The sequence below is a fragment of the Arachis hypogaea genome, chromosome 2 (genome assembly GCF_003086295.3).
Source record: "Arachis hypogaea cultivar Tifrunner chromosome 2, arahy.Tifrunner.gnm2.J5K5, whole genome shotgun sequence".
In the NCBI taxonomy this organism is placed as follows: Eukaryota; Viridiplantae; Streptophyta; class Magnoliopsida; order Fabales; family Fabaceae; genus Arachis; species Arachis hypogaea.
Genome location: NC_092037.1, coordinates 60,392,101 through 60,409,381, shown reverse-complemented (window position 1 = coordinate 60,409,381; position 17,281 = coordinate 60,392,101). Strand labels below are relative to the sequence as shown.

Genomic DNA, 17,281 nt, shown 5'->3' with positions numbered 1-17,281 from the left:
ATTTAATGCTATTTGAGGTATTTCAGTTTAATATTGCTTTCTTTATTTATACCATTGATTATTCCCAATCTGAAGACAATTTTTATTCCAATAGATTTAATTTCTTTTCTGTTTGGTCTTGGTTAAGAAATCAGTAACTCAGGAGTTATCTTAGCTCAATCTAATTGATAACTGTTATCTTGCTAATTGAACTGAACTTCAATAATCCCAACCTTTTCTTAGGAAATAAATAGGATTCGAAGGTCTAACTAATTAGACCCTTGACTTTCCTTTGCTTTAGCAAAGGTCAACTAGGTGGAATTAAGATTTAACTTTCATAATTATTGATAAGAATAACTAAGTCTGGACTTTCAATTTCTCATACCTTGCCAAAAGTTTGCTTTACAGTATTTATTTATTTCAATTGTCATTTAAATTATTTGCCATATTTATTCCTCATTCTCAAAACCCCAATTTACAATCTCCATAACCAATAATAAGAACATACTTCCCTGCAATTCCTTGAGAAGACGACCCGAGGTTTAAATACTTCGGTTATCAATTTATTTAGGGGTTTGTTACTTGTGACAACCAAACGTTTGCACGAAAGGATTTTTGTTGCTTTAGAAACTATATCTACAACGCGACCATTTTTATAAAATTCTTTACTAGCAAAAATCCTAACGTCACAAGGTTAGGAGGGCGTAAGCCAGCTCTTCCATCTTGGTGTACCTTAGTTCTACACCTTGCAGCACTTCGCTAACAAAGTAGACCGACTGTTGAACCTTATCCTCTTCTCGGATAAGGACAGTCGCCAAGGCTTGGTCCGTCACCGCCAAATATAAGAACAACATCTCATTGTCTTTGGGCTTACCTAAGACTGGTGGAGCTAAGAGTATCTTCTTGAAGTGATTGAAAGCTTCTTCGTAAGCTGGGGTCCACTCGAAGGCTATTCCTTTTCTCATCAAGTTGAAAAAAGGGAGAGCTTTTGCTGCTGACGTGCCGAGGAAACGAGATAGGGCCGTGAGCCTCCCGGCCAATCTCTGCACGTCTTTAACGCACCTCAGGCTCATCATCCACAGGATGGCATCAAACTTGTCTGGGTTGGCCTCAACCACCCTCTGTGTTATCATGAAATCGAGGAACTTCTCGGCTTCTATGGAAAAGGCACATTTGAGGGATTGCGTCTCCTATTGTGCTTTCGGAGAGACTCGAAGACGGCCTCTAGGTCGCTGACCAGGTCCCTTGGCTCAGTTGTTTTTACCAAGATGTCGTCGACATAAACCTCAACTGACCTCCCGATTAGATTGCTAAAGACCTTGTTCATCAGCCTCTGGTACATTGCTCCAGCATTCTTTAGTCCAAACGGCATTACCCTGTAACAGTAAGTACCATCCGGCATTATGAACGTCGTTTTTCCTCATCAGGTCGGTGCATCGATATCTGATTATATCAGGAGTATGCGTCTATGAAGCTCAGGAATCGATATCCTGCTACTGCGTCTACTCAGGAATCGTTAGCTCTTTCTTAGGACATCTTCCATTGCCTCTGGGCTATAGGGTTGACTTTCAGCTTTACTACGAGCCGGTGCGACATAAACTCGGGGTCTACCCCTGGCTGTCAGCTGGGGTCCAAGCGAACAAGTCGCCGTTTGCTCTAATGGCCTCCATGAGGGGTTCTTTCAGGTTGTGTGGGAGGTTTCTGTTTACAAAGGTGAACTTCTCCTCCGTGTCCACGACTCGAAACTTTTCCAAATCCTTCTGGGGTTTAGGTCTTGGCTTGTCGTCTACTCTGGCATCCAGATCGGCAAGAAAACTCCATATGCCTCCTTCAACTTCTTTCTGAGCGAGAGACTGGCATTGTCGCATGCGACTATCGTTTCTAGGTCACCCCTGATGGATCCAACAGATCCGTCATCCGTAACAAACTTCATGAGCAAAAACTTGGTGGATATCACAGCGGAGAACTCGTTGATAATCTTCCTTTCTAGGATGACGTTGTAGGCTGTGGAGTCCTCTAAGACGACGAACTCTGCCATTACCGACCTCTTTCCTTCTCCTTCCCCTATGCAAACCGGGAGGGTAACTATCCCGTCTGGTCTTATGTAGTTGTCCCCTATGCCGACGACCCCATGTTGATAGGTCTTGAGGTCGGTTTCCCTGAGTCTCAGAGTATCGAACACATTCCTGAACATGATATTGGAGTCGGCTCCAATGTCGATGAGGATCCTCTTTATTAGGCCCATCCCAATTTTTACCGTGATCACCATCGGGGGGGTTGTCCGGGACATCGTGAAACCATTGGTCTTCCGGGCCAAAGGAAATCCCGGGGGCTCCCTGGAGGGGGTTCTATGGTTCCCCGATGAAACGGCCAGAACTCTGGCATCCTTTTTGGTCGCTGACCTTGACTTGGGAGGACGTCCCTCGCAATCACAACGTTAACCACGGTGAGGGCGTTATCGGCGTCCTCAGTAGGTTTTTATCTGGGCTTCACGGCCTGGTTACAATCCTCTTTGGAATGCTCGCGTTCCCTTCTTTTGGGCTCCCTTATAAATTAGGGAAACTCAGTCAACTTGCCCTTGCGAATGGCTTGCTCCAGGGCGTCTTTCAAGTCAAAGCAGCCTTGAGTTTTGTGGCCAAAACCTTTGTTGTAGTCACAGTACAGGCTCCTATTCCCGCCTGTTCGGCTTTCAGTTGCTGGGGATTCGACAGAATTTTTTTGTCCGTAGTCTGCTGGTAAACTTCAATAATGGGAGCCATAAGGGGGTGTAGTTCGTGAACTTTCCCACGCGAGGAAAAGGCTTGAAGGGTTTTCCTGATCTCCCCCCTCCTTGGGGAGTTCTCTCGTTTTCTCCTTGTTCCCGGGATGACGGGGAGGAGGTTGGTCAGCTGCTGTTTGTTGGCCGCCACCACCTGGCTAACCTCTTCATCATTGATAAATTCCCTTGCCACGTTCTGGATCTCTTGCATGGTCCATACGGGCTTGGTAGTAAGATGCTTCTTGTAATCTTTGTTTAACAGATCATTCGTCAGACACAGGCTGGCCACTGAGTCGGTCAAGCCGTCAATCTTTAGGCCCTCGTCGTTGAACCTGTCGAGGAACTTCCTGGTCGGTTCCCTAGCTTTTTGGGTGACCCCCGGGAGGTTGATCGGGTGCTTGGCTTTGGCGATGCACGTGGTGAAATGCGCTAAAAAGCTACGAGTTATATCCGAGAAGGCCGTAATGGACCTCTGTGGAAGCGCATTGAACCATTGGATTGCAGGGCCTGCCAGCGTCACAGGGAAAGCACGGCACCTCACTGTGTCTCTAATGCCTTCGAGGTTCATCCTAGCCTTGAAGGTCGTCGGGTGCTCCTGGGGGTCTTGGGTACCGTCATACCTCATATCCGTCGGCTTGTCGAAGTGTTTCGATAACCGAACTTTAAGCAAGGAGGAGGGAAAAGGGGTAGCTCCCATGATGATGGGTTCTTGCCATCTTCTCAATCTCTCTCGATAGGTCTCCCATGATGATGGTGGCAGTTATCTCTTCGGGGGCTTCTGCCTCGAGCTTCCGACCCTCTTAGAGGGGATCGGATACGGGAGAGACTTGGGCTAGGACGGTAGCAGTCCTTCGCTGCTAGCTCTCTTTCCAGATTCTGCACCTGGTGGCGCAGCTCTTGCATGATTTTGGCATTATCGTCACCCGGCCCCTGAATGGACGCCACTCATAAGAGCTGGAGGGTGGGTCATTGGTGCACAAAAGTGTGATCATCAACAATGGCGCCAAAAACTTGGTAGCGCTCTCAAACGTGAATCACACTTAGTCACAATTCCGCACAACTAACCAGCAAGTGCACTGGGTCGTCCAAGTAATACCTTACGTGAGTAAGGGTCGATCCCACGGAGATTGTTGGTATGAATCAAGCTATGGTCATCTTGTAAATCTCAGTTAGGCAGATAGTAAATGTTATCGAGTTTTTGAATAATAAATAAAGTAGAAAATAAAGATAGAGTTACTCATGTAATTCAATGGTGAAAATTTCATATAAGTGTATGGAGATGCTTGTCCCTATGGATCTCTGCTTTCCTACTGCCTTCCTTCAATCCTTCTTATTCCTTTCCATAGCAAGCTGTATGTAGGGCATCACCGTTGTCAATGGCTACATCCCATCCTCTCAGTGAAAAAGGTCCAAATGCTCTGTCACGGCACGGCTAATCATCTGTCGGTTCTCGATCATGTTGGAATAGAATCCCTTGATTCTTTTGCGTTTGTCATCACGCCCAACAATCGCGAGTTTGAAGCTCGTCACAGTCATTCAATCACTGAATCCTACTCGGAATACCACAGACAAAGTTTAGACTTTCCGGATTCTCATGAATGCCGCCATCAATCTAGCTTATACCATGAAGATTCTGATTAAGGAATCCAAGAGATATGCGCCCGGTCTGAGGTAGAACGGAAGTGGTTGTCAGTCATGCGTTCATAGGTGAGAATGATGATGAGTGTCACGGATCATCACATTCATCATGTTGAAGTGCAACGAATATCTTAGAATAAGAACAAGCAGAATTGAATAGAAAATAGTAGTAATTGCATTAAAACTTGAGGTACAGCAGAGTTCCACACCCTTAATCTATGGTGTGTAGAAACTCCACCGTTGAAAATACATAAGTGATGAAGGTTCAGGCATGGCTGAATGGCCAGCCCCCAAAACGTGATCACAGGATCAAAAATACAATCCAGGATCCAGGATGTCTAATACGATAGTAAAATGTCCTATTTATACTAGACTAGCTACTAGGGTTTACAGAAATAAGTATTTTATGCAGAAATCCACTTCCGGGGCCCACTTGGTGTGTGCTTGGGCTGAGCTTGAGCTTTACATGTGCAGAAGCTTCTTTTGGAGTTGAACGCCAAGTTATAACGTATTTTTGGCGTTCAACTCTGGTTCATGACGTATTTCTGGCGTTTGACTCCAGAATGCAACATGGAACTGGCATTGAGCGCCAGTTTACGTCGTCTAATCTCGAATAAGTATGGACTATTATATATTGATGGAAAGCTCTGGATGTGTACTTTCCAACGTCGTTGAGAGCACGCCATTTGGAGTTCTGTAGCTCCAGAAAATCTATTTCGAGTGCAGGGAGGTTAGAATCCAACAGCATCAGCAGTCCTTTATCACCCTTTTATCAGAGTTTTGCTCAGGTCCCTCAATTTCAGCTAGAAAATACCTGAAATCACAGAAAAATACACAAACTCATAGTAAAGTCCAGAAATGTGAATTTAGCATAAAAACTAATGAAAACATCCCTAAAAGTAACTAGATCATACTAAAAACTAACTAAAAACAATACCAAAAAGCGTATAAATTATCCGCTCATCAGTCATCTTTGCGGGAACGTATTCTCGTGTGCTCACGGGAGGATGCCATGGAGGCTAACCTACTCATCAAGCGGGTTTCTTTCTCCTCATGTGCTTCCTCCTCCTCGTGCTCGTCCATCGACCCCAATAGGAAATTCATTCACGCTTCGTTCTCAAGAGGGAGTGTTATAAATATATTTATTGTGAATGACTTAACGAGGCATTGGGCCCTTCGTTAAGACTAAGAGTTGGACCTTTGGCTATAAATAGCCTTTCTCTTGTTCTCTAACTTACACAATCAATAATAAAATTATTTATTATTCTACCTATATTTTTTTCTTCCCTCAAATTTTAATCTTTATTTTCATAATATTACTGATATTTTAATTTATTATTTGAATAAAAATATTATTTATTTTTTGTTATGATTAATGGTTGTTTAATGCCAATTCTAGTAATAGGATAATGGATGTTTAATTTATTTAATTAAAATAATTAAAACTGTTTATCTTCGACCATTGGATTTATAGTGGAATGTATTTGATAGTAATTATCTAATTTTATTTTTTAATAAAAAAGTCATGGTTAATGTCAGATTTATTGACAAAAGAATTTGATGATATTAGGTGAGATATTAGCGTCAGATGACGAAAATTTGATGGTAATGTGTTTTTTATGAGGATTTCTTTATCGCATTGGTTCCGATAATAGACAAGACAGTAATATAATTCATAATTGAATTTACCTTTAATTTAAATTTGAGGGTAATTTCAATGGTAGAAAAGAGAATTGTTTGCAGTTTACAATCAATTTTTTTTTCTTTTTTATTAAAAAAGATGATTTCGTAAAGTTAAAGTTGCAATTAAGTGCATTACTGAGCCATTATTACAGTTCATAAAGTCTAAAAGAAAAAATAATACGTAATTAACATTTTTAAAATAAATATAAACAATATCAATCATCGCCTAATAAATTATTAGACTATTTTCAAAGTATCTGTTGCTTAGTTTTAACCTAATTGGGTGCCTGTACAATGTAGTAGTACATCCAAATTCCAAACTTGAACCATTAGCAAAGAATGATTATAATATGGTGGGTACTCCCATGAAGATATTATAATTGTCTTCATGTGATGATTTTTCTTTTTGACCCTTAGATGATGGAGTGTAGGGTTAGATTTTGATATGTTATAAAAGTGTTGTTTTTATTTGAAGTGTGGCCAAATCAATAAATCACACTTTTATACAAAGCATCTTCATAAAAAGATGTTTTTTGCATCTTCATTTGAGTAGCTCCCTTATAATATTCCGTATCTCAAGTATATATAAACAAAAAAGTATCCCATGAAGTGCAACCAAAGAAAAAAAAAATCATCCACAACAACGAAGTTAAACTAATTAAACTCTCCCAACACTATCAATAGTTAGCTCATCTTCACGGCTCATGATGGAACAAATGTTTAAGCAATTTGAAGAAGAAAACCAAAGATTACTTATTCTACAAGAAGCATCAGAAAGATCTACCCAAACAATATGTGAAGAAATTCATGAGTTGCAAGCTCCACTCCCCAAGATTCGTAAGGTACCACATTATCTCCGAAACCGAGTAGATTTCGCCAAGCATTACTCGCCCAAATTGGTTTCATTTGGTCCCATCCATCATGGAGACCAAAATCTGAAGCTAGGAGAAGAGTACAAGCGTATGTGGTCAGTGATGTATGTTAGAACCAGAGGCCAAACCGCAAGGGACCTGCACAAAAGAGTTCTTAGCAATATCAAGGAACTACAGGACCTATTCGACAAGGACTTGTTTGCAAAACAAGAATTCACAAAGTGTGAGTTTGAAGGCTTCAAAGACCTTGACGAGAAACTCTCTTGGATGCTGTTTGTGGACGGATGTGCTCTGCTTCAAGTCCTGGAAAATGGAAACTTAGGTGATGCTTGTAATTACTGCCACTTGAAGATTAAGATGGATCAGTTGATTCTTGTTCAGCAGGATGTGCTGTTGCTGGAGAACCAGCTTCCATTTCAGCTGCTGAGGCTCTTGTGTTGCGATCCCAATGCCAACGTCAATACCAATGTCGACGATCACTTAGTGAAGAGCACGGAAAAGTTTCTTTGCACTCATCATTTATGGCCAAAGCCATGTCCTCCAAGGTACCCAATTAAGAGACTCAATACTTTTGGTATGCTTTTTAAATTAGATTGGATTTTTACCGTTATTCATGAATATCGCAGGTATCTTAGAATATTAATACGTGTTATTTCATATATTTTTAAGTTAAGTAATCAACTATTAAAATAATTATATTTTGTATAATAGAATCATCTTTTTCTTTTTTTTTTTTTTTGAATACGAAAAAAGTCACCATAATTATTCATGAAATTTGATGAAAACTTGAAAAGCATTAAAATCAAATTCAATTATATATTTCTCACAAAATTTAAATCTAAATATAGGATGTTTTTCTTCTTGTCTATGTAGCATGGTTGTTTGAAAATCATCATTACTAGCTCATTGAAATGATTTTTCATTATTATTATTATTATTATTATTATTATTATTATTATTATTATTATTATTAGAAAATATGTGTGTGTCTTTTAAAAAAATGAGGTATTGAAGGGAAAAAAATTAACAAGACATGTTAATAGTGAAAAAAATGAAATGAAAAATTGGTTGTTAAATACTTATCATTTATCATAATCAAATTAGTCCTTCTAGTTTTCATTTTAAAATTAAATCAGTCTCAAAGGAGAAACCAAATTGATTAAAATATTGTGTCATGACAGCTTGCCTAATATGGCATAATGCATTGTACTCAAGATTCGAGAATCGGATCGATTTTTAATCATTGGTTTATTGATTTATTGGACTAATCAATTCAATCAATGATTCAATTAAAAAAATTATTTTAAAATAAAATAACCATTTTAAAATATAATTATAGTGTAATATGAATCTTAAACTATCTTCTAAATTTAAAAATTTTACATGAAATATCTTCGATCAAATCTATATAATCTTATCAAAATATAATTTTAAAAATTAAATAGTAAAAAAAATATCTCAATATTAAAAATTAACATAAATATTTATTGATCATCATTCATCGTCAAAATCCATAAATTAAAAAAATCTTGTGACTGACTATTATTCGAACGAGGTGGATTAGAATTAGCAACACCATTTAAATTAGGAGGATTGGCAGGCAAATTATTACTCAAAGAAGTTTTATTATCAGCAACTACTTTTTGATTAATACTTCCATCCATAACTAAAATCAATAAATCATAATTCAAATTAAAAACAGCAACAGAATAGTAGAAAATCAAATAATCATCCATAAGACCATAGAATAGAATCAATAATAAATTTATTACTCAATTTCAAAATCAATAACAAAACCACATATTAAAATAGAATCAATAACAAATTCATTATTCAATTTCCGAAACAAATCTACTCAATTTCAAAATCAATAACAAAAGCACATATTAGAACATAATCAGTAACATATCAAAAATCAGTCACTAACTTTCAGAGTGCATATGTGAGGGTGTATTTGATAAATGTGTTGGAAGACACGTTTAAACTCTTTTTGAAAGCTTCAATTTTTGGTTTGACAAATTTTTTATTCATGAACGCATGAATGATTTTGCATTCAATATCACGTTTAAAAGAAGCAACAATCTTGAGCTTTTTCCGTTTCACCCAATAGACTATCAATATTCAATCTTTATTTACCTTTTACCAACTTTATCCTTTATGCATATTATTGTATTATTTATGAAATTCTTATTATTTTTATTTATATGAACTTTTTTTTTCTATTATTTTTATTTTTTATTAATTATTTGTTTGACATTATACACTTTTATAATTGTGATTTTGTTTCTATTATTTTTTATTATCTTTTTATAATATAATTTATTGATCCTATTAGGTAAAGTAAATTAAACAAAAAATTAATAATAATAATAATAATAATAATAATAATAATAATAAATTATTGATACTAAAAAAGAATATTAAGAGTACTAAAAATATATTATATAAAAAATATCATAAAAAATTTTTGATCTATTTTAATCATTACTAAGGTAAATATTTAGTTTTTTTATTATTTTTAGTACTTTCTAAAATTTATATTTTGCTAGTTTTAATTAAAAATATATTTTACCAATTTTTATATGTTATTTTTATTTTAGTATATAAATATTAATTTTATTATCAAATTATTTAATCAAATCTATTCAAATATCTAACTTAAAATGATAAAATAATATAAAAAATTATTTAAGTTGATGTCTATTTTAGTAATTTTTTATCTAAAAGTGATTTTGAATAGTATAATCCAAACAACATTTATTTTACTATAATCTATTTTGATATAAAGATTGCGAAACATAAATCACCTTAACACAAACTTACTTTTCATTAAAATCAAGTTTGCAAAATTAATTTTATGCAAACTTCAGTTTGTAAACTATAATCCAAATACACACGAAGTAATTTGAAATTTTAGAGCTCAGACCACTAACCTTGACTTAGAGAAAAACAACGCCGACCATAAAACATTAATCAATTTGTTTATAATAGAATAATATAACTTTTTAAAACATAATAATCAAATTTTTTTTCTAACAGTATAATCAAAATTTTCATGATGATTATGAGTATAAAAAATCAACTACCACCACTATATTTTTTATATTTTTATTCATGTTTTGACTGTGAATATAGATCTAGTTTGTCTTTATTATTTATGAAGTATAATTATAAATATGAAAAGTTTGATTATATTACTTATAGAATTTGATTATAAATAAATATATGGTCTTGACACATTTTAATACGTATTTAATTTATATATCGGTTATTGATTTTTTTATCCACTGTAGCATGTTGTTTTTCTAACAAATATAGATGAGATTAAATGTGTGAGACGATATGAGAGAATAAACCTACCAAAAAGCATTAGAAACAAATGTTAGTTTGATGAATCTCACATTAATAATTTTATGTACACACTAATCTTCGGGGAGGTGTTTGTTTAAAAGTATATATTTAGAGAATTATTCAGAGAAAAGATTACTTGGTATAATATACTCACACATTTGCTTCAAGATTTAAAAAAGTTATCACGTGCATCAATTATATATTGTTCTTAGGATTCAAATTTTTACAATTTGAAGTGAGATTTTATTCATATTAAGAGATTGAGCATAAAAACTTTTATATAAAAATACCAAATATGCCTTTAAGCAATGATTTTTTAATTAAAAATTAAATAACTAATATTAGTTCTAAGAATTTTTTTAATATTAAATAAACAATTTTATTACAATCGAATATTTTCCAAATACAGTATTAATTACTAAAAAATAAAATTCCTGAAAACAATTTTTCTAACTAAAAGAAAGAACTCTTTATAATTGGTAAATAATAGAGGGTTTAATCATGACCGAGAATTATGATGCTAATAGAGGCATATACATACAGTAAGTGAAATTGTTGTCATCTATTTCCAGTCAAAAGATCTGTACGTTTGTTTGACGTCCAAGTAAGAGATATTTTAGTTAGAATAAGTATTATGAGCAAACACTTTTCAACTAATAAAGTAGTTAATAATTGTTTATTAAAAAACTCCAAAATAAAAATAATAAAAGCATATAATAAAACTCAAGTAAGTTCTTGAATTTGAAACAAAATATAACCAATTTAGGGATATAATCAAATTTTTAGGATTAAACTCTACCATTCACCCTTCACCCTTCTCCCTTCTCCTCCTCTTTCTCTATTATTGTTGGATCCTATTAAAAAGATAATAAATTATTTGTACAATGTGTATAATGGATTATTAATTTATAAAATAAATATATTTTATATTATCTAGAATAATTATTTGAGTACTATGGATAATAAATATCTTCTCAAAAATTTAAACTGATTTTGAAGTTCACCAAAAATTCTAAAAATTTCAGTTAATGAAAAAAGATAACACTAATGGTTATATCTCTAATACTCCATAAACTTCTATTGTATATATTGTACAAATATTCTATTGACTCCTCATACTTTTCTTTATTATTATTGATATTGCTGTTGTTAGTAGCAGTGGCGGCAAACGGTACAGGAGAAGGTATAGGTATAGGTGTGATGGTACAGGTAGATGATGATAATATTGGTCATGACAATTGGGGTTGGGTTTAGAGAAGAAAATATATTACTCTAAACCACTTAACTTTAGCGATAAAACTGAACTTATTTTAAACGTTTAAGATAAAAAATTTAATCAAATTGAAAGTTAGCAATTAATATCTCTTTTAAATGTTATGAGATACTTTTTTGTTCGTACACCTAAACCTTTTGAAAAAGAAGATATCAAATTAAATATTATTAAATTGAGTTAATGTGATAAGCATGACCATTTTTTTTGTTTGAATGACTTTAGGAAAGAAGGTCCTCGTCCAAAACCAAACAGCGTCAACTTGCCACAACAAGAGAGCACCAAAGTGGTAATAACACCACCTGTGCATCTGCTTGATTATCTTCGCAAAACCATCGTGGAGGATGACGGTTGCCAGAAAAAATTATCCAAATCCGATGCTAGTGTTAAGCAGTGCATCATCACACACAGAAACATCCAGGAGCTAACAGCATCAGGGATTCATTTGAAGAAACTCGATTCTCGAAATCCGAAATATATCAAATTCTCTTCTGGAGGAATATTTTCTTTTCGTGGCATCCTAGAGCTTCCTGAGATCACCGTAGATGACACAACAGCGCCTACTTTCCTTAACTTGATAGCTTATGAGATGTGTCCTGATTTTCCAAATGATTATGGGATTAGTTCCTTTGTGGCCTTCCTTGACTCACTTATCGATCAACCTGAGGATGTCAAGAAACTGAGATCTGCTGGGATTATGCGTAACGCACTTGGTAGCGATGAGGAAGTCTCCAAGCTCTTTAATGCCTTAAGCCAAGACTTGGTAACTAGCATTGAGAGTTATTCTCATGTTAGTAAAGATATTGAGAGCCATTACAAAAACAAATGGTTGAGCTGGATGACTGAAATTTGGAATAACCATTTTAGCACTCCGGTGGCTATCATTGCCTTGTTAGCTGGTATTATTGCTCTTGTTCTCACTTTTATCCAAACATGGTACAGTGTTAAGCAAGGTTCTGACAACCAATCACAATAAAGTTAGAAGTTTAAAAATATATTTTATACAAAAATTTATTATGCTATTACATTCCGTTTAACTCTATTTGAATCAGTTAATCAGATTTGGTTCTCAGAACGTTGGTGTTAAATAGGAAACACTAATGAGCATATGACTTCATAAACAATAAATGTTATATGTATGTGTGTGATTCATTGTTTGTACGTTGTGGTGTTTTATACTTGGATCTAATAAATCTATTGATGTATGTTTGAGATTCGATAATGAATAAACATTGAAGATTTTATCAACTTCTAAAGGTTTCTTTCAGGTAAATGTATGTCCAAATTTAAGTGCATTTGTGGATTCTAATTGATTAAAATTACTATTATCTCCATAGTTTTCAGAACTAGACTAGATCAAATGTTAAAAATAAATTTGATGGTTAAAATTTAAGAATGAATAGAAACCACAGTTTGAATAAGTTGTTTATATTTAGTTTTAATTTAAATCATTTGTTTATTAGGATGTATTAAATTTAGACGTCAAAAAAAGTAGAAATACATATATAATTATTTCATAAATAACAACATACAAATACATTCAATACATTTCTCTTCATTTTATATTCTTCATCAGTGTGTGTGCCTTGTTCTTTTATTTTCCAACAAAGTGGTATCAAAGCCACTTATAATATGTCTTCGTCTAAAGGAACTACTTTATCTTTTCAATACACACAATTATCTAAGCTTAACTATGACAATTGGGCAGCCCGAATGAAAGCAATTCTCGGTGCTCAAGGAGTGTGAAAAATGGTTGAGAAAGGCTATGTAGAACCAGAAAATGTGGAGAAGCTAACAGAAGCTCAAAAGGACGAATTAGAAAATAAAAGAAAGAAAGATCAATGTGCACTTACTATCATTCATCAAGACTTGGATGATGATATGTTTGAGAAGATTGCTGATATAACTCACGCAAAGAAAACTTGGGTTACTCTTCAAAATTTCGTCATAGGAGTTGAAAAGGTGAAAAAGGTTCGTCTTCAATCTCTAAGGGCTGAGTTTGAGTCTCTAATGATGAAGGAGGCTGAATCCATTTCGGATTATTTCACCAAAGTTTTGACGGTAGTGTACCAAATGAAAAGGCTTGGAGAAAAATTAGAAGATATTCATGTTGTTGAGAAAATCCTTTGTTCTCTCAACTCAAAATTTTACCATGTGGTGGTAGCCATTGAGGAGTCTAAAGATTTGGATACGATGTCAATTGATCAGTTGAATGATTCCTTACGGGCCCATGAAGAAAGAATGGATAAAGGCAAGTAAGAATGTGTGGAGCATGTCTTGCAGGCGAAACTTTCGTGGAATACTAGAGGAGAAACCAACGAAAGTGGAAGACAAGGACGAGGTCGAGGCCGTGGACGAGGACGAGGACGTGGTTATGGAAGAGGAAGAGATGAGAAAAATTATTCTCAAGAGAAAAGAAATCAAAATTTTTCTCGAGGTCGTGGAAGAGGAAGAACAGTTGACAAAAGACACATTGAATGCTATTCATGTGGAAAGAATGGACATTATTTTTGGGAGTGTCAGACATCCAAAGAAGAAGAAAATAAACTTATTGTGGACAGTGAAGATGTTGAAGAACCAACATGATTCCTTACACTCAAGGAAGATTAGAATTCCGAAGATAGTCGTAGTATCTTGACAATAGAGCTAGCAACCATATGACAGGTGATAGGAGTAAATTTGTAGCACTCGACACCAACGTAAAAGGACACATTTGTTTTGGTGATGAATCAAAAATAGAGATCAATGAAAAATGGACGATTCTATTCGAGCTGAAGAATGGAAGTCATAAGATTCTTTCCAATGTTTATTACATCCCAAAGATGAAGATTAATATCTTGAGTATTGGGCAACTTATGGAGAATAGTTGCAAGATAGTCATGGAAGATCGCTATCTTTGGCTTAGAGATAAAAATAAAAATCTTATTGCTAAAGTTTCTGTGACAAGAAATTGTATGTTCTTGTTAAACATGAGAAGCGGTGGAGCTATATGTTTGAAGTCATGTATTGAAGATCCACCATAGATTTGGCATATGAGATATGGACATTTAAATTTTGGTGGGCTCAAGGAATTGGGAACAAAGAAGATGGTAAAAGAAATTCCAACAATTGATCATCCTTATCAGTTATGTGAAGCTTGCTTACTTGGAAAATATTCAAGAAAGAATTTTCCAAATCAGTCCAAATCAAGAGCTACCAAGCCATTTCAGCTTATCCACGCGGATGTTTATGGACCTATCAAGCCTTTGTCACTTGGTAAGAGCGCCTATTTTTTTCTTTTCATTGATGATTATTCAAGAAAAACATGGGTTTATTTCTTGAAGCAAAAGAGCGAAGCATTTGAAGTATTCAAGAAGTTTGAAGCCCTCGTTGAAAAAGAAGGTGGCTATGAGATAAAAGCTCTCAGAACTGACAGAGGTAGAGAATTCACTTCAAATGAATCCAAGATGTTTTGTGAAAATCATGGTATTCGACGTTTCCTAACTGTTCCTAGATTGCCTTAACAAAATGGGGTTACTAAAAGAAAGAATAGGACAATTCTAAATATGGCAAGAACGATGTTAAAAAGTAAGTCATTACCAAAAGAGTTATGGGGAGAAGCAGTTGCACGTGCGCAGTTTATCTCTCAAACCACTCACCTATCAAGAGTTTGAGAGATATAACACCTCAAGAAGCATGGAGTGGTTTGAAGCCTAATGTATCACATTTAATGGTATTTGGATCTATTGCATATGTCCAAATTCCTGAGCAAGAAAGATCAAAGCTTGATGATAGGAGCCAAAAGCTTGTATTTATTGGTTATTGATGCGTGAACATCTTGTCTATCTTTTCCTAGTGAAATTGTACTTAAATTGCTGAGTTTAATTAAGAATTAATTATATTTTAGCCACTATGGATGCTATTTTGAGCTTTGTGCAATACTGTTTATTCTAGGTAGCATTCAACTAGATTTGATGGAGTTTCTGCAGCACAAGAATCAAAGAAGATGGTTGCGAGGAGCAACGCGCATGCGTGCCTGACGCGTGCGCGTGATTTGGAAGTATCCATGGCGACGCGTACGCGTGACTGATGCGTACGCGTGATTTGAAGATTTGCTCAGCGACGCGTTCGCGTGACTGACGCGTCCGCATGACTTGCGAAGGAGACCAGCGACGCGTACGCATGACTGACGCGTACCGTGACGTGCGCGATCTGCAGAATTTACAGAAATCGCTGACGTGGATTTTGGGCCGCCTTTTTGAACCACTGTCCAGCCCAGAAAACACATATTAGAAGCTGCAAAATGGACAAATCAAGTGGTCCCCACCCATCAGCGGAAGACTTGTTAATTAATTCGAATTTAAATTCAAATCTGATTTTTAGGAAAAGATATTATTTTTAGATAATTAGATTTTAAATTTATTAGGATTAGTTATAAATAGGAACTCGGTACATTTAGACATAGTACATTTTTTACCAAAACCCTTATTTTTCCTCTCTGAACCATGAGCAACTAATCCTTCATTGTTAAGGTTAGGAGCTCTGTCTATTTTCATGGATTGATTCGTTTGATCTTTTTAATTTAATTCATGTCTTGATTTATATTTCAATAATTATTTTCTGATGAGCGGATAACTTATACGTTTTTTGGCATTATTTTTGGGTAGTTTTTAGTAGGATCTAGCCACTTTTAGGGATGTTTTCATTAGTTTTTATGCAAAATTCATATTTCTGGACTTTACTATGAGTTTGTATGTTTTTCTGTGATTTCAGGTATTTTCTGGCTAAAATTGAGGGACATGAGCAAAAATCTTATTCAGGCTGAAAAAGGACTGCTGATGCTGTTAGATTCTGACCTTATTGCACTTGAAATGGATTTTCTGGAGCTACAGAACTCCAAATGGCGCGCTCTCAATGGTGTTGGAAAGTAGACATTGAGAGCTTTCCAGAAATATATAATAGTTCATACTTTGTTCGAGTTTAGATGATGTAAACTGGCGTTCAACGCCAGTTCCATGCTGCATTCTGGAGTAAAACGCCAGAAACACGTCACAAACCAGAGTTAAATGCCAAAAACACGTTACAACTTGGCGTTTAACTCCAAGAGAAGCCTCTGCACGTGTAAAGCTCAAGCTCAGCCCAAGCACACACCAAAGTGGGTCCCGGAAGTAGATTTCTGCACTTAGACTTATTTTTGTAAACCCTAGTAACTAGTCTAGTATAAATAGGACATTTTACTATTGTATTAGACGTCTTTTGATTGATCTTTAGTCAGTGTATGTGATTTTAGACCTTCAGGGGGGCTGGCCATTCGGCCATTCCTGGACCATTACTTATGTATTTTCAACGGTGGAGTTTCTACACACCATAGATTAAGGTGTGGAGCTCTGCTGTACCTCGAGTTTTAATGTAAAGTACTACTATTTTCTATTCAATTCATACTTATTCTTATTCTAAGATATTACTCATACTTCAACCTGATGGACGTGATGATCCATGACACTCATCATCATCCGTCACTATGAACGCGTGCCTGACAACCACTTCCGTTATACAAGCGAAAGCTAGAGTGAATATCTCTTGGATTCCTTAACCAGAATCTTCGTGGTATAAGCTAAAACCCTTTGGCGGCCATTCTTGAGAATCCAGAAAGTCTAAACCTTGTCTGTGGTATTCCGAGTAGGATTCGGGGATTGAATGACTGTGACGAGCTTTAAACTCGCGATTGTTGGGCGTAGTGACAGACGCAAA

The 17,281-nt window shown here is 35.3% G+C and overlaps 2 protein-coding genes across 2 annotated transcripts; one reads left to right on the top strand and one right to left on the bottom strand.

The window, feature by feature from the left end:
- Nucleotides 1-2,585: 2,585 nt before the first annotated feature.
- LOC112725913 (uncharacterized) lies at nt 2,586-3,434 on the bottom strand. The gene has a single exon (XM_025775476.1). The coding sequence runs from the start codon at nt 3,432-3,434 to the stop codon at nt 2,586-2,588; it is 849 nt and encodes a 282-aa protein (XP_025631261.1).
- Nucleotides 3,435-6,628: 3,194 nt separating this feature from the next.
- Nucleotides 6,629-16,877, top strand: LOC112745201 (UPF0481 protein At3g47200). The gene is made up of 3 exons (XM_025794854.3): nt 6,629-7,475; nt 11,777-12,450; nt 16,304-16,877. Exons 1-3 carry the CDS (start codon nt 6,763-6,765, stop codon nt 16,459-16,461), a joined length of 1,545 nt encoding a protein of 514 aa, XP_025650639.2. The 5' UTR covers nt 6,629-6,762; the 3' UTR covers nt 16,462-16,877.
- Nucleotides 16,878-17,281: the final 404 nt, after the last annotated feature.